The 26249-nt window shown below is 46.7% G+C and overlaps 1 protein-coding gene across 5 annotated transcripts in view; it reads right to left on the bottom strand.

The window, feature by feature from the left end:
* LCMT2 (leucine carboxyl methyltransferase 2) overlaps nt 1-26249 on the bottom strand; it is a 517091-nt gene that overhangs the window by 51397 nt on the left and 439445 nt on the right. For all 5 annotated transcript variants that reach the window (XM_065596795.1, XM_065596780.1, XM_008176240.4 and 2 more), the window contains 2 exons: nt 9439-9696; nt 9011-9241 (listed from right to left, as the gene is read on the bottom strand). In XM_065596795.1, coding sequence (XP_065452867.1) covers nt 9011-9241; nt 9439-9696 — 489 coding nt within the window. The remainder of the gene's footprint in view (nt 1-9010; nt 9242-9438; nt 9697-26249) is intronic.

Raw genomic sequence — 26249 nt, 5'->3', positions numbered from 1 at the left:
ATCATCCCAGACCTGCAACACTATGCAGTCCCACCAGTCTCTGCTTGTTTCCCAGGCCCAGAATCAGCATTCCATGGCATGAACCTGCCCCATTACCACCATGATGTCCAAATTGCCAGGGCCTGTGCTTTGAGAGAAGTCTGAGTCCATGTCCTCATCACTATCGTGATCGTGCTGTCGTCACCTCCTCGCCAGCTTTTGCAGGTTCTAGTTCTGCACATACTGAAGGATAATGCGCGAGGTGTTTACAATGCGCACAATAGCAGCGGTGAGCTGAGCAGGCTCCATGCTTGCTGTGGTATGGCGTCTGCAGGAGAGCAGAGTTGCAACGGAAGCGGTGGATGACGACGGATGCCGTGAGAATAGATGTTTATACCGAACAATGAGAGGACCTGCAAGGTGAATTCAGGCACCAGGAGAGCAGAGTTGCAGCGGAAGCGGTGGAGGGATGACAACGGTTAGCACTGAGCACATGTCCCAAGGAAGAACACGTTCCTGGGAGCCCATGACAGACAACATGGAGAAAGCAACAGAGGGTCCTGTGGCACCTTTGAGACTAACTTTCTGTTAGTCTCAAAGGTGCCACAGGACCCTCTGTTGCTTTTTACAGATTCAGACTAACACGGCTACCCCTCTGATACTTGACAACATGGAGAAATTCGCTATTGAGACACAAGCAGGAGAGCAGAGTTGCGGTGGATGACGACAGATGCCACAAGAATAGATATTTATACCGAACAATGAGAGGACCTGCGAGGTGGATTCATGGCACCAGGAAAGCAAAGTTGCAGTGGAAGCGATGGTTGGATGACAACAGTTAGCAGTCCTACTGCACCGTCTGCTGAAAGCAGTATGGCATTTGCACAGAAAAAAGGGGCGAAACAATTGTCTGCCGTTGCTTTCACGGAGGGAGGGGCAACTGACAACATGTACCTAAAACCACCCACGACAATGTTTTTGCTCCATCAGGCATTGGGAGCTCAACCCAGAATTCCAATGGGCAGCGGAGACTGCGGGAAAAAATGGTTACTCACCTTTGTAACTGTTGTTCTTCGAGATGTGTTGCTCATATCCATTCCAATTAGGTGTGCACGCGCCGCGTGCACCATCGTCGGAGAAATTTTCTATCCTAGCAACACCCGGTGGGTCGGCTGTGGAGCCCCCTGGAGTGGCGCCTTCATGGCGCTGGATATATATCCCAGCCGACCCAGCGCCCCCTCAGTTCCTTCTTGCCGGCTACTCTGACAGTGGGGACGGGGGGCGGGTTTGGAATGGATATGAGCAACACATCTCAAAGAACAACAGTTAGAAAGGTGAGTAACCGTTTTTTCTTCTTCGAGTGCTTGCTCATATCGATTCCAATTAGGTGACTACCAAGCCTTACCTAGGCGGTGGGGTTGGAGTGAGACATCGCTGCGTGCAAAACCGCTGATCCGAATGCAGCATCATCTCTGGACTGCTGTACCAGTGCATAGTGAGTGGCGAAGGTGTGGACCGATGACCAAACCGCAGCTCTACAAATGTCCTGGATCGGGACTCGAGCCAGGAAGGCAGTCGAGGAGGCTTGAGCCCTCGTGGAGTGGGCAGTGAGGCGCGGCGTCAGGACACCGGCCAGGTCGTAGCAAGCACGAATACAGGACGTGATCCAAGAGGAGAGACGTTGTGAGGAGACCGATAAGCCTTTCATCCGGTCGGCCACTGCAACAAAGAGTTGTGTCGTCTTCCTAAACGCCTTTGTACGCTCAAGATAGAAAGCCAGGGCCCTGCGTACGTCCAAGGAATGCATCCGCTGGTCTTGACGGGTGGCGTGCGGCTTAGGATGGAAGACCGGGAGAAATATATCCTGGTTCACATGAAAAGGTGAAACTACCTTGGGAAGAAAGGCAGGGTGGGGGCGAAACTGCACCTTGTCTTTATGGAAAACTGTGTATGGAGGCTCAGACGTAAGCGCCTTGCTGAAGTGATGGCTACCAGGAAGGCTGTCTTCCAAGATAGGTACAGGAGTGAGCAGGTAGCCAATGGCTCAAACGGGGGCCCTGTGAGCTTGGAGAGAACCAGGTTAAGATCCCACGCCGGAACGGGTTGGCGTTGCTGTGGGTACGTCCAGTCTAAGCCCTTGAGGAATCTAATGACCACCGGGTTAGAGAAGACCAAGGAAGCGAGTTCTCCTGGGTGGAACGCCGATATAGCGGCCAGGTGAACCCTGATTGAAGATATCGCTAAACCCTGCTGTTTCAGGGATAGGAGATATTCGAGTATAATGGGAATTGACGCCTGCAAGGGGGGCGTAGCCCGCTGCGCGCACCAACAGGAGAACCGTTTCCACTTGGCTAAGTAAGTGGTCCATGTAGAGGGCTTTCTACTTCCCAGCAGAATCTGCTGCACGGGATGTGAGCATTGTAGCTCTGTCCGATTTAGCCATGGAGCATCCACGCTGTGAGGTGGACCGATTGCAGGACGGGGTGACAGAGTCGGCTGTGGTCCTCAGAGATCAGGTCTGGGCACAAGGGAAGTGTGATCGGAGTTTGAACCGATAGCTCCAGAAGCGTGGTGTAGCAGTGCTGTCTTGGCCAAGCTGGAGTGACTAGAATGAGACGTGCCTCGTCTCTGCGTAGCTTGAGCAGTACCCTGTGGACCAGTGGGAATGGAGGAAAAGCGTAGAACAGCTGGTCTTTCCACGTCAGAAGGAAAGCGTCCAACAGGGAGCCCAGCGATCACCCTTGTAGGGAGCAGAACACGTGGCACTTCCTGTTGGCTCAAGATGCGAACAGGTCGACCTGGGGAAATCTCCACCTCTGGAAGATGGAATAGATGATGTCTGGGCGAATCGACCACTCGTGCGTCTAGAAGGATCTGCTGAGACGGTCCGCTAGAGTGTTCTGGACTCCAGGGAGGAACAATGCCATGAAATATATCGAGTGGGCAATGCAGAACTCCCACAGGCGATTGGCCTCTTAGCATAGGAGAGACGACCAGGCTTCTCCTTGCTTGTTGATGTAGAACATGGCCGTGGTGTTGTCTGTGAGGACTGACACGCAACGGCCGTGCAGGAGACCGAGAAATGCCTGACAAGCTAGACGTACGGCCATCAGCTCTCGAACATTGATGTGCAGAGCTAGTTGGGGTGCGGTCCACAGGCCCTGGGTGTGGTGCTCTCCGAGGTGAGTGCCCCAACCGAGAGATGATGCGTCCGTGACCAGGTGCAGGGAGGGTTGTGGGGCGTGAAACGGCATTCCCGCGGCAACCGCCTTGTGATCCAGCCACCAGGTGAGAGAGGCCAGGACTGAGTTCAGTACCGTGACCACCATGTTCAGGTTGTCCTGATAAGGACGGTACACTGACGATACCCAGGCCTGAAGTGGGCGAAGCCGAAGTCTGGCATGCCTGGTTACGTAAGTGCAAGAGGCAATGTGTCCCAACAGGCCGAGACACGTCCTTATTGTTGTAATCGGGAAGACCCGGAGCCCTCGGATGATGTCTGTGATGGTGTGAAACCGATTGTCTGGTAGAAGAGCTCGGGCGAGTCTGGAGTCTAAGACTGCCCCGATAAACTCTATTCTCTGGGTTGGCTCCAGAGTGGACTTGTCTTTGTTGAGTAGAATGCCTAACTCGTGGAATGTTTGCAGTATTATCTGGACGTGAGCTTGAACTTGCTCCCTGGTGCGGCCGCGCACCAGCCAGTCATCTAGATACGGGAACACCTGTATCCTTTGTCGACGAAGGTATGCTGCCACGACAGCCATACATTTGGTGAACACTCTCGGAGCCGCGGACAAGCCGAAGGGAAGGACGGCAAATTGGTAGTGCACCTTGTTTACTACAAAGCGAAGGAAGCGCCTGTGTGGGGGGTAAATTGCTATATGAAAATATGCATCCTTCATGTCGAGGGCGGCGAACCAGTCTCCAGGATCCAGGGAAGGAATGATGTTCCCCAAGGAGATCATGCGGAGCTTCAACTTTACTATGAATTTGTTGAGTCCGCGTAAGTCTAAAATGGGACGTAGACCCCCTTTTGCTTTGGGGATCAGGAAGTAGTGGGAGTAAAATCCCCTGCCCCTTAACTCTGGGGGAACCTCCTCTATGGCCCCCATAGAGAGGAGCCCAAAAACCTCCTGTGTAAGGAGATGCTCGTGAGAAGGGTCCCTGAAGAGGGACGGGGAGGGGAGGTGGGAGGGCGGGGGGAAGAAGAAAACTGGAGAGCGTATCCCCTCTCCACCGTGCGAAGGACCCAGCGGTCCAAGGTTATAAGGGACCAAGCACGGTGGAAACGGGAGAGGCGATCCCAAAAGGAGGGAGATGGATCCTGGGTAGTGGCTGGGGCGCCGTCCTCGAGCGCACCTTCAAAAGTTTTGTCTAGGACCTGAAGGTGGCCTAGGCGGGCCCTGGTTCTGACCGGATTGAGGGCCAGTCGACCTTCGTCTACCACCTCGTCCCCGCCTTCTGGCAAAGTCTTATCTCGGACGAGGCGGGGAAGGGTAGAACCTTTGCGGCTGGGGCCTAAAGGGTCTGCGCTAGGCCCTGGGACATGCATCCCCAGGGAGCGCATGATGGTTCTCGAATCCTTGAGGCTCTGCAATCGAGAGTCCGTCTTGTCCGAGAATAACCCTTGGCCCTCGAACGGTAGGTCCTGCAGGGTCTGCTGCAGTTCTGGCGGTAAGCCCGAAACCTGGAGCCAGGAGACGCGTCGCATGGCTATGCCAGATGCTAGTGTCATAGAATCATAGAATCATAGAATATCAGAGTTGGAAGGGACCTCAAGAGGTCATCTAGTCCAACCCCCTGCTCAAAGCAGGACCAATTCCCAGCTAAATCATCCCAGCCAGGGCTTTGTCAAGCCGGGCCTTAAAAACCTCCAAGGAAGGAGACTCCACCACCTCCCTAGGTAACGCATTCCAGTGTTTCACCACCCTCCTAGTGAAATAGTTTTTCCTGATATCCAACCTGGACCTCCCCCACTGCAACTTGAGACCATTGCTCCTTGTTCTGTCATCTGCCACCACTGAGAACAGCCGAGCTCCATCCTCTTTGGAACCCCCCTTCAGGTAGTTGAAGGCTGCTATCAAATCCCCCCTCATTCTTCTCTTCTGGAGACTAAACAATCCCAGTTCCCTCAGCCTCTCCTCATAAGTCATGTGCTCCAGACCCCTAATCATTTTTGTTGCCCTCCGCTGGACTCTTTCCAATTTTTCCACATCCTTCTTGTAGTGTGGGGCCCAAAACTGGACACAGTATTCCAGATGAGGCCTCACCAATGTCGAATAAAGGGGAACGATCACGTCCCTCGATCTGCTGGCAATGCCCCTACTTATACAGCCCAAAATGCCGTTAGCCTTCTTGGCAACAAGAGCACACTGTTGACTCATATCCAGCTTCTCGTCTACTGTGACCCCTAGGTCCTTTTCTGCAGAACTGCTACCTAGCCATTCGGTCCCTAGTCTGTAGCAGTGCATGGGATTCTTCCGTCCTAAGTGCAGGACTCTGCACTTGTCCTTGTTGAACCTCATCAGGTTTTTTTCGGCCCAATCTTCTAATTTGTCTAGGTCCCTCTGTATCCGATCCCTACCCTCTAGTGTATCTACCACGCCTCCTAGTTTAGTGTCATCTGCAAACTTGCTGAGAGTGCAGTCCACACCATCCTCCAGATCATTAATAAAGATATTAAACAAAACCGGCCCCAGGACCGACCCTTGGGGCACTCCGCTTGAAACCGGCTGCCAACTAGACATGGAGCCATTGATCACTACCCGTTGAGCCCGACGATCTAGCCAGCTTTCTATCCACCTTACAGTCCATTCATCCAGCCCATACTTCTTTAACTTGGCGGCAAGAATACTGTGGGAGACCGTATCAAAAGCTTTGCTAAAGTCAAGAAATAACACATCCACTGCTTTCCCCTCATCCACAGAGCCAGTTATCTCATCATAGAAGGCAATTAGGTTAGTCAGGCACGACTTCCCCTTCGTGAATCCATGCTGACTGTTCCTGATCACTTTCCTCTCCTCTAAATGTTTCATAATTGATTCCTTGAGGACCTGCTCCATGATTTTTCCAGGGACTGAGGTGAGGCTGACTGGCCTGTAGTTCCCCGGATCCTCCTTCTTCCCTTTTTTAAAGATGGGCACTACATTAGCCTTTTTCCAGTCATCTGGAACCTCCCCCGATCGCCATGAGTTTTCAAAAATAATGGCTAATGGCTCTGCAATCTCACCCGCCAACTCCTTTAGCACCCTCGGATGCAGCGCATCCGGCCCCATGGACTTGTGCACGTCCAGTTTTTCTAAATAGTCCCGAACCACTTCTTTCTCCACAGAGGGCTGGTCACCTTCTCCCCATGCTGTACTGCCCAGTGCAGCAGTCTGGGAGCTGACCTTGTTCGTGAAGACAGAGGCAAAAAAATCATTGAGTACATTAGCTTTTTCCACATCCTCGGTCACTAGGTTGCCTCCCTCATTCAGTAAGGGGCCCACACTTTCCTTGATTTTCTTCTTGTTGCTAACATACCTGAAGAAACCCTTCTTGTTACTCTTAACATCTCTTGCTAACTGCAACTCCAAGTGTGATTTGGCCTTCCTGATTTCACTCCTGCACGCCTGAGCAATATTTTTATACTCCTCCCTGGTCATTTGTCCAATCTTCCACTTCTTGTAAGCTTCTTTTTTGCATTTAAGATCAGCAAGGATTTCACTGTTTAGCCAAGCTGGTCGCCTGCCATATTTACTATTCTTGTCCTGGCGGCCAAGTCCGCTATGTCCAGGGAGGCTTGTAAGGAGGTCCTAGCCACCTTCTTACCTTCCACCACTAAGGCCCCAAACTCCTCCCTCGAGTCCTGGGGAACCAACTCTTTGAATTTACCCATGGAGTTCCAGGAGTTGTAGCTGTAGCAGCTCAAGAGCGCCTGCTGGTTCGCGGCTCTGAGCTCAGAGTCAACAGTGTAGAAGATATTTGCGTCTTCTGGCGCTCTAGAGGCGGACACGGCTCTACCACTGGTACCGGGGGAGCCGGTGCCTATAGGACAGCGGCCTCCTGTGTCTTGCGGGGTCTCTTATGTCCCGGAGACAGGGAATGGCACCGAGGTGCTTGTGGCGGACGCGGTGCCGAGGGAGGACGGTGCCGTGAGGCCTTATCCGCGTCTGCTCGCGGTGTAGTACCAGTAGGTGCCACCGGGGCGCTGTGCACCGAGGCGCTCGGTGCCGGAACTTGGCGCGCCGAGGGAGGATCTGGGCTAAGTGCCGCCTCCATGAGGAGCTGCTTGAGTCTAAAGTCCCGCTCTTTTTTAGTCCTGGGTCTGAAAGCCTTACAGATTTTGCACTCTGTATCATCACCTCCCTTCTAGGTGGGGAACTTTCTGGAATGGAAAGTGGTACCTGGAGAAGGATTGCTAGGGTTGTCCGGTATATTCTGCTTAGCCCTTGCCCTTTCTAACTTCAGTTTATGCTTCTGGGCCTCCCTCTGGGCCTCCATAGCCCTCTTGTGAGCAAGTTCCTCTGCCTCCACAGCTCTCTTGTGGGCAGTTTCTTCCCTGGCCATCTGTCTATTATGTTTTTTTATTCTTTCCTCAGCTTCGAATTTAGCTAATTCTAGTTTTTGTTGGACATTGCGTTTTGCCATCCTAGCTCCTGCTTGCCTAGTTTATCTGAGCTAGAAAAAAAAAACTTGCTTGTGAATTCCCTTGCAGGAAGTTAACTACCCTGCCCTCAGGCAGAGAAAAAAAATCTCCAGCCGCTCACAGCTTAAAAAAAAAAATGCCTTTGTTAAAAGAACCTAACACCTCTGCCTCCAGGCAAAGAGAGAGAAAAAATCTCTAGCTGCTCTCAGCTAAACAAAAGCCTTTTTGGCTTTCAAGCAGCCAAAAGAAAAAAAAATTGTCCTTTTCAAATCCTACTGGGCTTTGGATCAAAATGATCCCACCGTGCTGCCACCATGTCAGGGTTCCCTCCCAACTCTGAACTCTGGGGTACAGATGTGGGGACCCGCATGAAAGACCCCCCTAAGCTTATTTTTACCAGCTTAGGTTAAAAACTTCCCCAAAGCACAAATTCCTTTCTAGTTTTAGTATCGCTGCCACCACCAAGTGATTTAAACAAACATTCAGGGAGGGCCACTTGGAGCCCTACCTTCCTCAAATATCCCCCCAAGGCTCTACACCCCCTTTCCTGGGGAGGCTTGAGAATAATATCCTCACCAATTGGTACAAGTGAACACAGACCCAAATCCTTGGATCTTAAGAACAATGACAAATCAATTAGGTTCTTAAAAGAAGAATTTTAATTAAAGAAAAGGTAAAAGAATCACCTCTGTAAAATTAGGATGGTAAGTACTTTACAGAATAACAAAAGACTCAAGAACACAGAGGATTTCCCCTTTAGGCAAAAATGTAAAGTTACAAAAACAGGGATAAACCTCCTCTTAGCACAGGGAAAATTCACAAGCTAAAACAAAAGGTAATCCTACACATTCCTTTTCTGATATTAATTACTATTTCTGCCAGACTAGATGCTTAGTTTAGATATGCTTAAGGAGATATAATTTTCCTGTCCTGGTTTCTTGTCTGGCTCTGAGAGACACAGACCAAAACCTTCCCACACAGATTTGAAAGTATCTTCTCCCCTTATTGGTCCTTTTGGTCATGTGCCACCCAGTTTATCTGAGCTTCTTAACCCTTTACAAGTAAAAGAGGAATTAACCTTTTACAGGGTAAAGAGAGGTTTTATGCTACCCTTAGCTGTATGTTTATGACATATGGTCTAGTTCAACTGATAGTTATTTTGGGAGATGGAGGAATCTGCATCTTGGTGATATTCACTAGATGAAATTATATGGCCTGCATTATACATGTCAGACAAAATTACCATAATTATTCCTTCTGGCCTCAAAATCTATGAATAGGACAAGGCTGTCCCCTGTATCTGGGGATTTCTATATCCTCAGGTACTTGTACAGCCCATCTCCCTGTCATAACTAAGCATTCTTCCCCCACTGACTGAGGAAATTCTCTTTTAGGCCCTTTTACCTTGGCACATCACTTCGGATGTAGTATGTCTCCAGCGCGATGAAGCTAGGTCCTCAGCAGGCTGTGGGCTCACAAGTTCCACCACAACACAATCTGGATCTGAGGCAGTCATGGATTCAGGAAACCTTAGCCAAAGGATCCCCAAATCTGCATTCGTTGGGGACATTCGCCCTCCCACTGCCAGGGCCTGGCTCCCAGAAACACACGTCACAGTATGGAACAACCGTCCACCTGCAGAGAGAGAACACCAGGATTCAGATTGGTACCGCTACAGGAAGACTGAGGGTTACCAGACCAAAGACTTCAATCCCCTCTACCCTTCACTGCTGAGCACTGATAGTACAGTATGAATCTCCCCCTCCCCCTCCAGGATCACCCCATAAATATTAGAGATCTCTGTGTGTGCTCCACCCTAGGGGAGAACGTACCCCAAGCGTTACCAGACTTTTCCATTCTCACGCTTCCAACACGCCAGTTGTCCTCGTGTCTGACTAGGACATGGAAATCTCTTAGGCGGCAGTGTCGTCCATCCTGCTCTCCGAAGCCTCCAGTAGTGAGGACCACATGTGGTTTGATAAGTACAGAGTGGTGGCCATACCGCCTCAGGCCAGCAATTTCACAGTCTATTGAGCACACAGATGCAGAGATGCTACCAGCAACTCTAGGAGGGTCATCAGCAGAGAAAGCTGCAATCCAAAGAGAATGAGACTGAGGCATAGGGGTTTGTTTGCAGTAGTGCCCCAGACATGACACACAAGAACAGAGATTACAGAAAAAAGTGAGAGAGCTCAAATTCTTTCACTTTGTGACGGGTTGGATCACAGAAACCCCCCTGGGAGCTGCCACCCCGATGTGCAAAGACTACCCCTGCTTCTGTTTTCCCTGCCAGCTCAGGACTCCAGCACCCTGTCTTGCTGAGCCAGACACTCCCGTCTGGCTCCAGACACAGACCCAGGATCTGAATCTCCTGTCCCAAAGCTGCAAGTTTACCTGAAAACAGCTCACAACTTGTCTTTAGCACTCAGATGCCCAACTCCCAATGGGGTCTAAACCCAGATAAATCCGTCTTACCCTGCATAAAGCTTATGCAGGGCAAACTCATAAATTGTTCGCCCTCTATAACACTGATAGAGAGATATGCACAGTTGTTTTCTCCCCCAGGTATTAATACATACTCTGAGTAAATTACTAAATAAAAAGTGATTTTATTAAATACAGACAGTAGGATTTAAGTGGTTCAAAGTAGTAACAGACAGAACAAAGTAAGTCACCAAGCAAAATAAAATAAAAAGCGCAGATCTATGCCTAATCAAACTAAATACAGATAATCTCACCCTCAGAGATGTTTCAATAAGTTTTTCTCAGACTGGACACCTTCCAGGCCTGGGCACAATTCTTTCCCCTGGTACAGCTCTTGTTGCAGCTCAGGTGGTAGCTAGGGGATTCTTCATGATGGCTTCCCTCCCCCTCTCTCTTCTCTTCCCCCCTTTATATATCTTTTGCATAAGGCGGGAACTCTTTGTCTCTCTGGGTTTCCACCCCCCCTCACTGGAAAAGCACCAGGTTAAAGATGGATTCCAGTTCAGGTGACATGATCACATGTCACTGCAAGACTTCATTACTCACTTGCCAGCACACACATATACAGGAAGACTCACAGGTAAATACAGCCATCTGCAGACAATGGGAGTCATCAAGATTCCAAACCATCATTAATGGTCCACACTTTACACAATTACAATAGGCCCTCAGAGTTACATTTTATATTTCTAGTTTTAGATACAAGAGTGGTACATTTATACAAATCAGATGATCATACTCAGTAGATTATAAGCTTTGTAATGATACCTTACAAGAGACCTTTTGCATGAAGCATATCCCAGTTACGGTACATTCACTTATTACCGTATTTTCTCTAAAACCAGCTCAGTTACATTATATTGACTTATTATCAAGTTTTTATAAAACCATATAGACTGCACAACGTCACACACTTATCAAAGAGAATGAGAGGTGGGCTTGATTACAGTGTGTAAGTACCTTCACGAGGGGAAAACAGCAGGTACTAAAGGGCTCCTCATTCTGGCAGAGAAAGACAGAACACGAATCAATTACTGGAAGCTGATATGAGGCAAATTCAAATAGAAATAAGACACATTTTTAATGGTGAGGGTCATCAGCCATCGGAACAAACTGCCAAGGGGGTGGTGGATTCTGCATCTCTTGTGATCTTCAAACTCGGATTAGTCCCTTTCTGGATGTTGCTTTAGTCAAACAAAAGATTTTTGAGCTTGATACAGGAGTAACTGGTTGAAATTTTCTGGCCTGTGTTATACAGGAGGTCAGATCAGATGATCCAATGCCCCCTTCTGCCCTCTAAATTTAGGAATTAGCAAAAGTTTGGGAACAGAACTGACGCTATACACACAACAATGCCATACTGTATGTGTCGGGAGGACACCCCATCATAGGCAAAGCAGGTTAAATTAGTCAATTAACCTTATATGTTGCACCTGGAGCCAGGGATCAATTAAAAACTAATAGATGATGAAATTCAGCTGGGAAGGAGCAGGTTGGGCCTGTATAAAGGGATGAAACAGAGACAAGAAAGGGGCTGCAGGGGAAAAAGCTTGCAGTCACTCCCTGGCAAAAGGGGGATTTGTTTGGGGCTACAGAGTCTGGCAAGAAGTCAAAGAGGGGAAGTTTGGGCTGATAAACTGGGGGGCAGGGGGAAAATAGAGAAGGGAAGTAGGAAGGAGTCCAAGGAAATAATAGGGTCAGGGAGCCAACAGACTATAGTTATTGGACACAAGATCTCTGGGCTGGAAGTCAGAGTAATGGGTGGGCCCAGGTTCCCCTCCCAGCCACTGGGAAAAGGCAAAGGACCTGCCATTGGATCAGAAGACTGTCTGAGACAGCATGCGGACAGCTGATCCAGTGGGATCTATAGAGCAGGAGGACTATGAGCGACCTGGCTGGACACCTAAACCATGAAGAGGGAGCCTGAAGAGTCCTGGAGAGCGAGGGGGGATGCAGTGTGAGGAGGGCATCTGACCTAAGAACCGCTAATCCCCAGGGGCAGCCAAAAGGAGGTGCCCCAACAGTGTGTGTGTGTGGGGGGGGGAGGCAGTCAGAGAAGATCAGGAAATATGTGCCCCTCTCCCTATCCCTTGCCATTTGCTGAGATCTGAGGGTTCCTGCTACCTGGGGGTGACTGAGGCCTGCCCCTGTGTGTGTGCATTCCATGATCTGAGATATCTGGGGGGATCCTGCCAATCCAGGAGGATCTGACTCCCCTCTATGCCCCCCCTCATGAGAGCCAGGTTCTGGGGTTCTGAGCCCCACTCCCTAACGCCACCTCATGGGAACTGGAATGTGGGGTGCTTTGTCCTTTGTAGAGGATACAAAAATTTTGCAGACAAAACAAAATTACTCAGGATAGTTAAGTTCAAAGCAGACTGAAGCGTTACAAAAGGATCTCACAAAACTGAGTGACTGGGCAAGGGAGTGGCAGATGAAATTCAATGTTGATAAATGCAAGTAATGCACATTGGAAAACATAATCCCAACTACACATACAAAATGATGGGTCTAAATTAGCTGTTGCGACTCAAGAAAGATGTTAGAGTCATCGTGGACAATTATCTGAAAACATCTGCTCAATTTGCAGCACCAGGCAAAAAAGCTAACTGTGTTAGGAACCATTCAGAAAGGGATAGATAAGAAAGAAAAGATCATAATGCCACTGTGATGGGTTGCATCACAGAAACCCCTTTGGGGCTGCCAACTGATGTGCTTTCCTTGCCAGCTTGGGACTCCAGCACCCTGTTTTGTTGAGCCAGACATGCAAGTCTGCTCCAGCACAGACCCAGGGTCTGAACCACATCCCCTAAGAGCTGTAGGCTTAAACTGAAAGCAGCTTAAGAAGCGTTCCTGTCTTTAACACTCGGATGCCCAACTCCCAATGGGGTCCAAACCTCAAATAAATCAGTTTTACCCTGTATAAGGCTTATACAGGGTAAACTCATAAATTGTTTGCCCTCTATAACACTGATAGAGAGATATGCACAGCTGTCCCCCCCCCCCCCCAGGTATTAATACATACTCTGGGTTAATTAATTGGAAAGTGGTCCTGCTTTGAGCAGGGGGTTGGACTAGATGACCTCCTGAGGTCCCTTCCCACTCTGATATTTTATGATTCTATGAATAAGTAAAAAGTGATTTTATTAAATACAGAAAGTAGGATTAGCCAAGATGGTCAGGGACCCAACCCCATGCTCTGGGTGTCCCTAAACCTCTGACTATTGGAAGGTGTGAATGGACAACAGGGACGGATCACTTGATAAATTGCCCTGTTCTGTTCACTCTCTCTGATTAATCTGGCACCAGCCACTGACCCACTATGGCCATTCTTATGTTCTTAAACTCCTGTCCTTCTAGGAGGTCTGAGCCCATCTCCTGCCAGAGATCCTCATTCAGTGCACAGGATGTATCAGGGTTGTGTGGTAAAAGAGGATGTGATATGTAGAACCCTATCTCAGTTATTGCAAAAGTTGGAAAACGTGTGGTGAATGAATTAGCGAACTGCAAGAAGAAAGGATGGTGTCATAGAATCATAGAACTGGAAAGGACCTTGTGAGGTCATCTAGTCCAATCCCCTGCACTCATGGCAGTAATCCGTATTATCGACCATTTCTGACAGGTGTTTGTCTAACCTGTTCTTAAAAACCGCCAATGACGGAGATTTCACAAACTCCCTAGACAATTTTTTCCAGTGCTGAAACACCCTGATGGTTAGGGAGTTTTTCCTAATATCCAACCTAAACCGCGCTTGCTGCAATTTAAGCCCATTGCTTCTTGTCCTATCCTCAGAGGTTAAGAAAAACAATTTTTCTCCCTCCTCCTTGTAACAACCTTTTACGTACTTGAAAACTGTTATGTCCCCTCTCAGTCTTCTCTTTTCCAGACTAAACAAACCCAATTTTTTCAATCTTCCCTCATAGGTCATGTTTTCTAGACCTAGAATCATTTTTTCACTCTTCTCTGGACTCTTTCCAATTTGTTCACATCCTTCCAGAAATGTGGTGCCCAGAACTGGACACGATATTCCAGTTGAGGCCTTATCAGTGTGGAGTAGAACGGAAGAATTACTTCTCGTGTCTTCCTTACAACACTCCTGCTAATACATCCTAGAATGATTTTCGCTTTTTTTGCAACAGTGTTATGCTGTTGACTCATATTTAGCTTGTGATCCACTATGACCCTCAGATCCCTTTCCGTAGTACTCCTTCCTAGGCCGTCATTTCCCATTTTGTATGTGTGCAACTGATTGTTCCTTCCTAAGTGGAGTATTTTGCATTTGTCCTATTTGCCTCCAAAGCACTTGCAACCCCTCCCAGCTTGGTACATAAGAATGGCCCTACTGGGCCAGACCAAAGGTCCATCTACCCCAGTATCCTGTCTTCTGACAGTGGCCAGTGCCAGGTACCCCAGAGGGAATGAACAGAACAGGTAATCATCAAGTGATCCATCCCCGGTCGCTCATTCCCAGCTTCTGGCAAACAGAGGCTAGGGACACCATTCCTGCCCGTCCTGGCTCATAGACATTGACGGGCCTATCCTCCATTAATTTATCTAGTTCTTTTTTGAACCCTATTATCGTCTTGGCCTTCACAACATCCTCTGGCAAGGAATTCCACAGGTTGACTGTGCACTGTGTGAAGAAATACTTCCTTTTGTTTCTTTTAAACCTTCTGCCTATTAATTTCATTTGGTCATCTGTAGTCCTGGTGTTATGAGGAGTAGTAAACACTTCCTTATCTACTTTCTCTACACCAGTCATGATTTTATAGACCTCAATCATATCTCCCCTCAACTGTCTCTTTTCCAAGCTGAAAAGTCCCAGTCTTATTAATTTCTCCTCATACGGAAGCTATTCCATACCTCTAATCATAGAATATCAGGGTTGGAAAGGACCTCAGCAGGTCATCTAGTCCAACCCCCTGCTCAAAGCAGGACCAATCACCAACTAAATCCCCAAATGCCCCCTCAAGGATTGAACTCACAACCCTGAGTTTAGCAGGCCAATGCTCAAACCACTGAGCTATCCCTCCCCCCCAAATCATTTTTGTTGCCCTTTTCTGAAGCTTTTCCAAGTCCAATATATCTTTTTTGAGATGGGGCGATCACATCTGCACACAGTATTTAAGATGTTGGTGTACCATGGATTTATATAGAGGCAACATGATATTTTCTGTCCTATTATCTATCCTTTTCTTAATTGTTCCCAGCATTCCGTTTGCTTTTTTGACTGCCGCTGCACATTGAGTGGATGTTTTCAGAGAACTATCCACAATGACTCCAAGATCTCTTTCTTGAGTGGTAACAGCTAATTTAGACCCCATCATTTTATATGTATAGTTGGGATTATGTTTTCCAATGTGTATTACTTTGCATTTATCAACATTAAATTTCATCTGCCATTTTATTGCCCAGTCACCCAGTTTTGAGAGATCCTTTTGTAGCTCTTTGCAGTCTGGATCTTAACTATCTTTAGTAATTTTGTATTATCTGCAAATTTTGGCACCTCACTCTTTACCCCTTTTTCAAGATCATTAATGAATATATTGAATAGGACTGGGCCCAGTACAGACCCCTGGGGACACCACTATTTATCTCTCTCCATTCTGACCATTTATACCTATCCTTTTAACCAGTTATTAATCCATGAGAGCACCTTCCGTCTTATCCCGTGGCAGCTTACTTTCCTTCAGAGCCTTTGGTGAGGGACCTTGTCAAAGGCTTTCTGAAAATCTAAGTACACTATATCCACTTGATACCTTTGGTCCACATACTTGTTGACCACCTCAAAGAATTCTAGTAGATTGGTGAGGCATGATTTCCCTTTACTAAAACCACGTTGACTCTTCCTCAACAAATTATGTTCATCTATATGTCTGACAATATTGTTCTTTATTATAGTTTCAAACAAACAGTTTGCCCAGTACTGAAGTCAGGCTTATAGGCCTGTAATTGCCGAGATCACCTCTGGAGCCCATTTTAAAAATTGGCATGTACTCCTAAGATAGCAGGGGTTAAAAGCATCCCTGCAGAGGGCTGCAGCTCTAAAAGCTGGGCCACGCCCCAATCAGGCCACAGCCGGCCTGTATAAAAAGGCTGTGGGCCAGAGGCCAAACAGTCTGTCTCTGCACTCATAGAGAGAAGGGCCTGGCTGCAGGGAGCTGAGACAGAGTACCTGGGTGGAGCAGGGCTGGGGAAAGGCTGAGGAGCTGGGGAGCTCCAGCCTGGAAAGCCCCAGGCTGCAGCCTAGCAGAAGGTCAAGGGGTGCTAGGGGTTGCAGAGGGCAGCCCAGGGGTAGGCCAAGGCAGCAGGTCCAAACCCAACCTTGCCAGTGATGAGTAGGCTGATACTGCAGTCTGCTCCTGGGCATGTGGCTAGATGAAGACTGGCAGTAGCCTGATACTGAGGCAAGGTGGGGATAGTGGGTGGGGGTTCCCCTGGGAGGGGGAGACCCAGTTAAAGGGGCACCGGGGTCCTGGGAGGGACACGGGGGCCAGTAGCAGTAAGGCGAATCACCGGCCTGCAGGCGGCGCTCTGGGCTGGATTGAGCTAATTCCCAGGATAACCAGCAGGAGGCGCTGCAGGGGTGAGTCCAACACCCTACATGGCATCACATTAGCTATCCTCCAATCATCTGTTACAGAAGCTGATTTAAATGATAGGTTACAGACTACAGTTACTAGTCCTGCAATTTCACATTTGAGTTCCTTCAGAACTCTTGGGTGAATACCATCTGGTCCTGGTGACTTACTGCTGTTTAATTTATCAAATTGTTCCAAAACCTCCTCTAATGATACCTCAATCTGGGACAGTTCCTCAGATCTGTCACCTAAAAAGTATGGCTCAGCTTTGGGAATCTCCCTCACATCCTCAGCCGTGAAGACCGATGCAAAGAATTCATTTAGTTTCTCCGCAATGGCCTTATCATCCTTGAGTGCTCCTTCAGCACCTGAATCGTGCAGTGGCCCCACTGGTTGTTTAGCAGGCTTCCTGCTTCTGATGTACTTAAAAAAAAAATTGCTGTTACTTTTTGTGTCTTCGGCTAACTGTTCCTCAAATTCTTTTTGGGCCCTCTTTTTTGGCTTTCCTATCATCCGCAAACTTTATAAGTGTACTCTCTATGCCGTTATCTAAAGCGCTGATGAAGAACCGGTGGGACCCCACTCGTTATGCCCTTTCAGCAGAACTGTGAATCAATGATAACTATTGGGAACGGTTTTCCAACGAGTTTTGCACCCACCTTATAGTAGTTCCATCTAGGTTGCATTTCCCTAGTTTGTTTATGAGAAGGTCATGTGAGACCATATCAAAAGCTTTACTGAAGTCAAGATATACCACTTCCCCCCTATCCACAAGGTTTGTTACCCTGTCAAAGAAAGCTATCATGTTGGTTTGACACATTTTGTTTTTGACAAATCCATGCTGACTGTTACTTATCACCTTATTATTGTCTAGATGTTTGCAAACTGACTGCTTAATTATTTGCTCCCATCATCTTTCCAGGTACAGAAGTTAAGCTGACTGGTCTGTAATTCCCTGGGTTGTCCTTATTTCCCTTTTTATAGATGGGCAGTATATTTGCCATTTTTCAGTCTTCTGGAATCTCGCACGTCTTCCATGACTTCTGAAAGATAACACTGCTCTACAGCCAAAATGCTTCTGAAATAAATGTAGTCAAACTTTACTAATTCTGGGTCACTGAGAACAAAAAATGATGCTTAAAATTGTTGACTGGCTCTAGTTTTCAAGATATGCTATTGGGTCAGTATATACGACCCTTGACTTGGGAATGGCGGAGGATAAGTGAGTTATAAAGGGAAGGGATCTCCATTTAAACCAGAAATTACTAAAATTTATCTTTGACTGGATCTATGAATAAATCTATGACTGGGTTTGGACAATACTTGCTTTTTAGGCAAAACAATGAATGATGCAATCTGAAGCTGGTATTGCATCATACATGATATGAATTGCATCATGTTATTCCTAGAAGTCATGGATGATGCAATCATAACAAAGCTTACATCACTCTGCTGAACAAATTGCCCTATATCAACTCTAGAAATCATACAGTGTCGTGCTCTCTTATTTGTCAGTGTTTGATTTTGCAAAGGGACACATTTCTGTTTAGCCAAAGTGAGCAGAGATGCCTCGTACTTGTGCAGATAACTTCTGCTATGTTTGTGGTGAAGTGACTTTTGCATCACAAAAGCGCAGTATAACCACTATGGTTAAGAAAGCCTATCACCTTTATTCTGGCTGCAAAATTGGAGATCAGGACAAGAGGTGGGCCCCACACATATGCTGCAACACTTGTGCAACAAATCTTCGCCAGTGGTTGAACAGGAAAAGGAAATCTATGCCTTTTGCAGTGCCAATGATTTGGAGAGAGCCAACAGATCCTACCAGCAATTGTTACTTCTGCATGGTGCCTCCAGTTGGGAAAGGTGTGTCAAAGAAGAAAAAGTGGACTGTGCATTATCGAAACATTCCATCAGCTATACGCCCAGTACCCCACGGAGAAGGACTGCTGATTCCTGATGCACCAGAATCATTCTCACTTGAGTCAGACGAGGAAGAGGAAGAGGATGAAACTTCTGGTCCTGAACCATCAATGTCACAGGACCCACATTTTCTCCCATCCTCCTCCTCTGAACCACACCTCATAACACAAGGTGAACTGAATGACCTTGTCAGGGATTTGGAACTACCCAAGAGTAAGGCAGAGCTGTTGGGCTCCAGACTACAGCAGTGGAATCTCCTGGCAGGTGATGTTAGGGTTTCCATGTTCCGTGACCGTCAAAAGGATCTTGTCCCATTCTTCTTCATGGAAGGTGATTTTGTAGCCTGCAACAACATCGATGGTGTGATGGCAGCCCTCAACATCGTTCACGATCCAGATGAGTGGAGACTGTTCATTGATTCATCGAAGACGAGTCTTAAAGCTGTTTTACTGCATAATGCCATTGACAAAACACAGCTTTCAAGTACCTCCGTGGAAAATTTCCAAGGTTAAGTGAAGCTAAGATAAAGGAAGGTGTCTTTGTTGGTCCTCAGATTCGTGAACTTCTTCGAGATGATGCATTTGACTATGCACTGCGTGGCAAGGAAAAAACGGCATGGAAAGCCTTCCAGTTAGTGGCAATAAATTTTCTCGGAAATAACAAGGCAGACAACTACAGGTTGTTGGTGGAAAATCTCCTCAAGGCATACAAAAGCCTTGGTTGCAACATGTCACTAAAGATACATTTTTTGCACTCTCATCTAGATTTTTTTCCACCGAACTGCGGAGCAGTGAGCGATAAGCACGGCGAGCGATTTCACCAGGACATTGCAACAATGGAGAAACACTATCAGGGCAAATGGAGCCCATCAATGCTTGCAGACTGTTGCTGGACAGTGACAAGAGATGCTCCATTTAATAAATACAAGAGACAAGCCAAGAAGCGCCGAGTAGACACTGAATAGGACTAAACTATGTACATAATAGTTTTTTGCCTTTTGTTTCATAATAAATTTTATTTATATAACCCTTTTGCTGATTTTTAAAGTGTTACATAAACAGGACAGGTGAAATATTATCATGTAAAGCAACCATAAAAACATGAAAAGACCTAGGTTTACAATTTATGATTAAAACTCTATTATCTACACAATATACATAGACATAAAATGTAAAAACTTAAATATCTTAGAAACAGTAGCCAATCAGTTGTTTTAACTGTCATATTTGAATTCAGCACATCAAAATACATAATAAATAGCACATTTTATCTCTGAAGCAGACGACTTCTCAAAAACTGTAGACCAGTGTAATCGCTAATGGCTCAGATATCTCCTCAGTCAGCTCCTTGACTATTCAAGGATGCATTTCATCAGGCCCTGGTGACTTGAAGACATCCCATTTGTCTCTAGCTAGTTTGATCTCGTTTTGTGCCTTGGCCTTTCTAATTTTGTCCCTACATACTTGTGTTATTTGTTTATATTCATCCTTTCTAATTTGACCTAGTTTCCACTTTTTGTAGGACTCTTTTTTTGAGTTTTAGATCATTGAAGATCTCCTGGTTAAGCCAGGGTCGTCTCTTGACATACTTCCTATCTTACCTATGCAATGGGATAGTTTCCTCTTGTGCCCTTAATAATGTCTCTTTGAAAAACTGCCAACTGTCTTCTGTTGTTTTTCCCCTTAGACTTGCTTCCCATGGGATCTTACCTGCCAACTCCCTGAGTTTGCTGAAGTCTGCCTTCTTGAAATCCACTGTCTTTAGTTTGCTGTTCACCCTCCTACCATTCCTTAGAATCATGAACCCTATCATTTCATGATCACTTTCACCCAAGCTGCCTTCCACTTTCAAATTCTCAACCAACTCCTCCCTATTTGTCAAAATCAAATCTAGAACAGCCTCCCCCCTAGTAGCTGGCTCCATCTTCTGTCTGGGTAGTTGAAGTCCCCCATCACCACCAAGTCCTGTACTTTGGATGATTTTGTTCGCTGTTTAAAAAAAGCTTCATCCACCTCTTCTTCCTGATTAGGTGGTCTGTAGTAGATCCCTACCATAACATCACCCTTGTTTTTTACCCCTTTCATCCTTACCCAGAGACTTTCAACAAGTCTGTCGCCTATTTCCATTTCAACCTTAGTCTAAGCGTATACATATTTAATATATAAGGCAACACCTCCTCCCTTTTTTCCCTGCCTGTCCTTCCTGAGCAATATATATATATATATATATATATACACACACACACAGACACACACACCCCAGGGGTCCTCAAACTGGGGGTTGGGACCCATCAGGGGGTCGGGAGGTTATTACAGGGGGGGTCGCAAGCTGTCAGTCTCTACCCCAAACCCCGCTTTGCATTCAGCATTTATAATGGGGTTAAATATATTAAAAAGTGATTTTAATTTATAAGTGGGGGGTTGCACTCAGAGACTTGCTACGTGAAAAGGGTCACCAGAACATAATTTTGGAATATTGATATAGAACAGTAGTTCTCAGTCATGCATATTATCCCACCAGGTCTCTCTGATGCCAACTATGTCATAGTTGTGTTTTTTCACTAGCATTTTTAGTTGTTCCTGCTTATTCCCCATACTTCTCGCATTAGTATGCGGACATCTAAGATACTGATTTGATCCCACTCCCGCACCAGTTCTGTCTTGTCTCTCCTTTATCCCATCTCTAACAGCCCATGCTCCCCCCAAATTCCAAACCTTCTCCCAGGTCTCCATGTTCTTGACTTACCTGTGGGCTTTGGTCACCTGACCCCGTTGAACCTAGTTTAAAGCCCTCCTCATTAGGTTAGCCTGTCTGTATCCAAATAAGCTCTTCCCCTTCCTCAATAGGTGGACCCCATCTCTGCTTAGCAGACCTTCTTCCTGGAACATCATCCCATGGTCAAGGAACCCAAAGCCCTCCTGGCGACATCATCCTTGCAGCCAGGCATACACCTCGAGGATGCATCTGTCTCTGCCTCGGCCTCTACCCTTGACCAGAAGGATCGAAGAGACCACCACCTGTGCGCCGAACTCCTTCACCCTTACTTCTAGAGCCCTGTACTCATTTCTGATCTGCTATGGGTCATACCTTGCTGTATCATTAGTGCCCACATGGATGAGCAACATGGGGTAGTAGTCAGAGGGCCGGATGATCCTCGACAATCCCTCCATAACATCTCTGATACAGGCCCATGGCAGACAGCATACCTCCCACAATGCCATGTCAGGGCAACAGATGGGTGCTTTTGTCCCTCTCAGAAGAGAGTCACCAACCACCACTACCCTACGTTTCGTCCTGGGAGTGGTTGCTGTGATCCTCCCAGTCTTGGGGGTACATGGCTTCTCCTCCTCCGGGGGCGATTCCTCATCACTTGTTGCCAGGGCAGCATATCTGTTTTCCATCACCATGGTGGGTGGGTTGGGAGTAGGGATGAAGCACTGCCTGCTGCCAGAAGTAACCAGCAGCCACTGTCCTCCCTGTGACAGAGCCATATCCTCCTCCTCCGGTGGTGTGACAGCAATCCTCAGTAACTGGATAGCTTCCTCAGCCTTGGATGTCTCCATGTGAATACTCTCGAGGAATTCCTCGTATGCACAGATGCTCCTCAGCCTAGCAACCTCCTCCTGTAAGTCTCCCACCTGCTTCCTGAAAGATTCCACCAGCAGGCACCTTTCGCACTGGATGGTCCCCTCAGCCTGGCTTTCTGAGAGTGGGAATTGCAGGCCCAGTCTCTGCTAATCCATGCCAGGATCTGGGTAGAGGCATCCATGGTTATGTTGTCTGTCTGAATACAGGCGCAGGTGAAGGAGACAGGAGTAGCGTTGGCACTGGCGATGGGGCCCTTCCTAACCATAGCAGCTATATTTCAACTCCCTCTTAAACTCCCCTGTTTGCAGTCCCCTATTCAACAGCCATGGTTAAGGCAGTTTAACACTCCCCTGGAGAAATGGATTTTACCCCTGCCTCTGCCACAGAGTTACTATGTGGTGCTAGGCAAGTCTTATTTGCCGAAGTGCTGCATATTCACAGCTGCAAATGAAGTCAGTGGGTGATTTGAACATATGAAGTGCTATATAATGCTAAATACTCAGAAAAACTCAAACCCTAGATATCGCAAATTGGGCACGAAAAATTAGTGGATACTTCCGATCTTAATCTCTCTGTGGTTCAGTTGCCTGTGTGTAAAACAGGGATAATACCACCACTGCTCCTCACAGGGCTGTTGTGAAAATACTTTTCATAAATGTTTGTGAAGCACTCAAATACAACTGGTAAGCTTATGAAGAAATAAATAATTCTGTATTCACTGCAGTGTTTGAAAACTACTATACTTAAGGCATGGGGCCATACATTGAACAATGGGACAAAACAAAATACCGAATAGCTGCTCATTCAACAAGCACTGTTCATCCTATGCACTGAATGAGGCAGGGGTCCTGTAGAAAAAAATAGTATGTTGGGGTGGCCAAAAGCTTACTGACCCTCTGAGCCACATATAATTTTCAGAAGCTTGAGAGCCGCAAGACACGCACAACCTTTATACATGCATTTTTTTAAATATTAACATCCTACGTCATAGATTCTAGGACTGGAAGGGACCTCGAGAGGTCATCGAGTCCAGTCCCCTGCCCGCATGGCAGGACCAAATACTGTCTAGATCATCCCTGATAGACATTTATCTAACCTACTCTTAAATATCTCCAGAGATGGAGATTCCACAACCTCCCTAGGCAATTTATTCCAGTGTTTAACCACCCTGACAGTTAGGAACTTTTTCCTAATGTCCAACCTAGACCTCCCTTGCTGCAGTTTAAGCCCATTGCTTCTTGTTCTATCCTTAGAGGCTAAGGTGAACAAGTTTTCTCCCTCCTCCTTATGACACCCTTTTAGATACCTGAAAACTGCTATCATGTCCCCTCTCAGTCTTCTCTTTTCCAAACTAAACAAACCCAATTCCTCCAGCCTTCCTTCATAGGTTACTGAATCATGGCTAATTACTGCTAGAGCTAGAGGCCTTGTGGCTCTCCATCCTGGTCGTAAGTCTTTGGAAATCTGGTTGATATGTTGTCAAGGTGGTATGGAGGAGCTCAGTCAGATGTTTTGATTTTACTAACTTCATCAGAGAGTACAGAGATTCACAGTCGTATGTTGTGCCGAAAACTGAAATGAGTCACACACTAGTCTTCTTGAGTTAGTATATTTCCTTTTGGGCACTTGCTTCTAGAACTTGATTGCAGACTGTGATTTATACGTCACCTTGACAGCCTCATCCTCCTGGAGTGCCAATAGTTCCATTTCTACAGTAGATCTTTCTGTAACCACAGTTTTGGGAATCGGACAGCCATTGTTGATCACATCAAGCTTGAATGGGTTTATAAGAAAGGCTAAGCAGGATCTCAACTTCTGCAAGTCTTCAAACTTGCCCCGAAAATCATTAAGCAGGCCTTGTAATTTACCTCTGTATTCATCGAGTTTGTGATCTTCTACTTTGATTTCAGGGAATGTGTTAGGGTTAGTCATCCTGGTTTGTCGTAGAAAGAGGACTTTTATACAAGAAAACTCTTTCTGGCGGACACCAGGAAGACTGGCATCCTCAAAGACAGTTCGTAGTTCCAATTAAGTACCGGGTAAAGCTCTTGAGCTTAGCCCACAATCATCCTAGTGGCCATGCTGGGATGAACAGGACCAAAGACCGTTTGGGTAAGTCATTCCACTGGGAGGGAATGGGCAAAGACGTTTCTACCTATGTCCGGTCTTGTTAGGTGTGCCAACGAGTGGGAAAACCCCAAGACCAGGTCAAAGCCCCTCTCCAGCCACTCCCCATAATTGAGGTTCCATTTCAGCGAGTAGCTGTGGATATTCTGGGTCCTTTTCCAAAAAAGAAACCCAGAGGAAAGCAGTACATATTGACTTTCATGGATTTTGTCACCTGATGGCCAGAAGCAGTTGCTTTAAGCAACACCAGAGCTAAAAGTGTGTGCCAGGGATTAACAGACATTTTTACCAGGGTAGGTTGGCCCTCCAACATCCTTACAGATTCGGGAACTAATTTCCTGGCAGGGACCATGAAAAGCCTGTGGGAAGCTCATGGGGTGAACCACTTGGTTGCCACCCCTTACCACCATCAAACAAATGGCCTGGTGGAGAAGTTTAATGGAACTTTGGCAGCCATGATACGTAAATTCATAAATGAGCACTCCAATGACTGGGACCTAGTGTTGCAGCAGTTGCTCTTTGCCTACAGGGCTGTACCACATCCCAGTTTAGGGTTTTTACCATATGAACTTGTGTATGGCCATGAGGTTAAGGGGCCATTACAAATGGTGAAGCAGCAATGGGAGGGGTTTATGCCTTCTCTAGGAACTAACATTCTAGACTTTGTAAGTAACCTACAAAACACCCTCCGAAACTCCTTAACCCTTGTTAGAGAAAACTTAAAAGATGCTCAGGAAGAGCAAACAGTCTGGCATGATAAACATGCCAGAGAGCGTTCCTTCAAAGTAGGGGACCAAGTCATGGTCTTGAAGGCGCTTGTTAAGGCAGCTTCCCCACTCTGAACTTTAGGGTACAAATGTGGGGGCCTGCATGAAAACTTCTAAGCTTAACTACCAGCTTAGATCTGGTCCGTTGCCACCACTCCCAAAGCTAATTCCCTTCCCTGGGTAGCCTTGAGAGACTCTTTACCAATTCCCTGGTGAATACAGATCCAAACCCCTTGGATCTTAAAACAAGGAGAAATTAACCATCCCCCCCCCTTTCTTCCCACCAACTCCTGGTGGATCAAGATCCAACCCCCTTGGATCTAAAAACAAGGAAAAATCAATCTGGTTCTTAAAAAGAAGGCTTTTAATTAAAGAAAAAGGTAAAAATCATCTCTGTAAAATCAGGATGGAAAAATAACTTTACAGGGTAATCAAACTTATAGAGCTCAGAGGACCAGCCCTCTAGCCTTAGGTTCAAAGTACAGGAAACACAGATAAACACTCTAGCAAAAGGTATATTTACAAGTTGAGAAAACAAAGATAAACTAACACACCTTGCCTGGCTGTTTACTTACAAGTTTGAAATATGAGAGACTAATTCAGAAAGATTTGGAGAACCTGGATTGATGTCTGGTCCCTCTCGGTCCCAAGAGCGAACAACTTCCCAAACAAAGAGCACAAACAAAAGCCTTCTCCCCCCCCGAAGATTTGAAAGTATCTTGTCCCCTTATTGGTCCTTTGGGTCAGGTGTCAGCCAGGTTACCTGAGCTTCTTAACCCTTTACAAGTAAAAGGATTTTGGAGTCTCTGGCCAGGAGGGATTTTATAGTACTGCACACAGGAGAGCTGTTACCCTTCCCTTTATAGTTATGACACGCCCCCCAAATCACAGATAGTGTTGGACATCCGGTTCCACACTGGCTGTGATTTCTTCCTGGAGCTCTAGGAGAAAACAGAATTAATAAGACACATGCACCTTTAGACATACTACTCATTATATAAAAACTAACAATATGTTTCACATTCCAAGAACAATTTTTAACCAGTTGATTCTGGGAAACTTTCCCGGGAGAGTGCATCAGCCACTTTGTTAGAAGCCCCTGAAATGTGTTGAATTTCAAAATCAAAATATTGGAGAGCTAAACTCCACCGAAGAAGTTTTTTGTTATTCCCC

This window comes from Chrysemys picta, chromosome 1 (genome assembly GCF_011386835.1).
Source record: "Chrysemys picta bellii isolate R12L10 chromosome 1, ASM1138683v2, whole genome shotgun sequence".
NCBI lineage: Eukaryota > Metazoa > Chordata > Testudines > Emydidae > Chrysemys > Chrysemys picta.
This window is presented reverse-complemented; position numbering and strand designations above follow the sequence as displayed.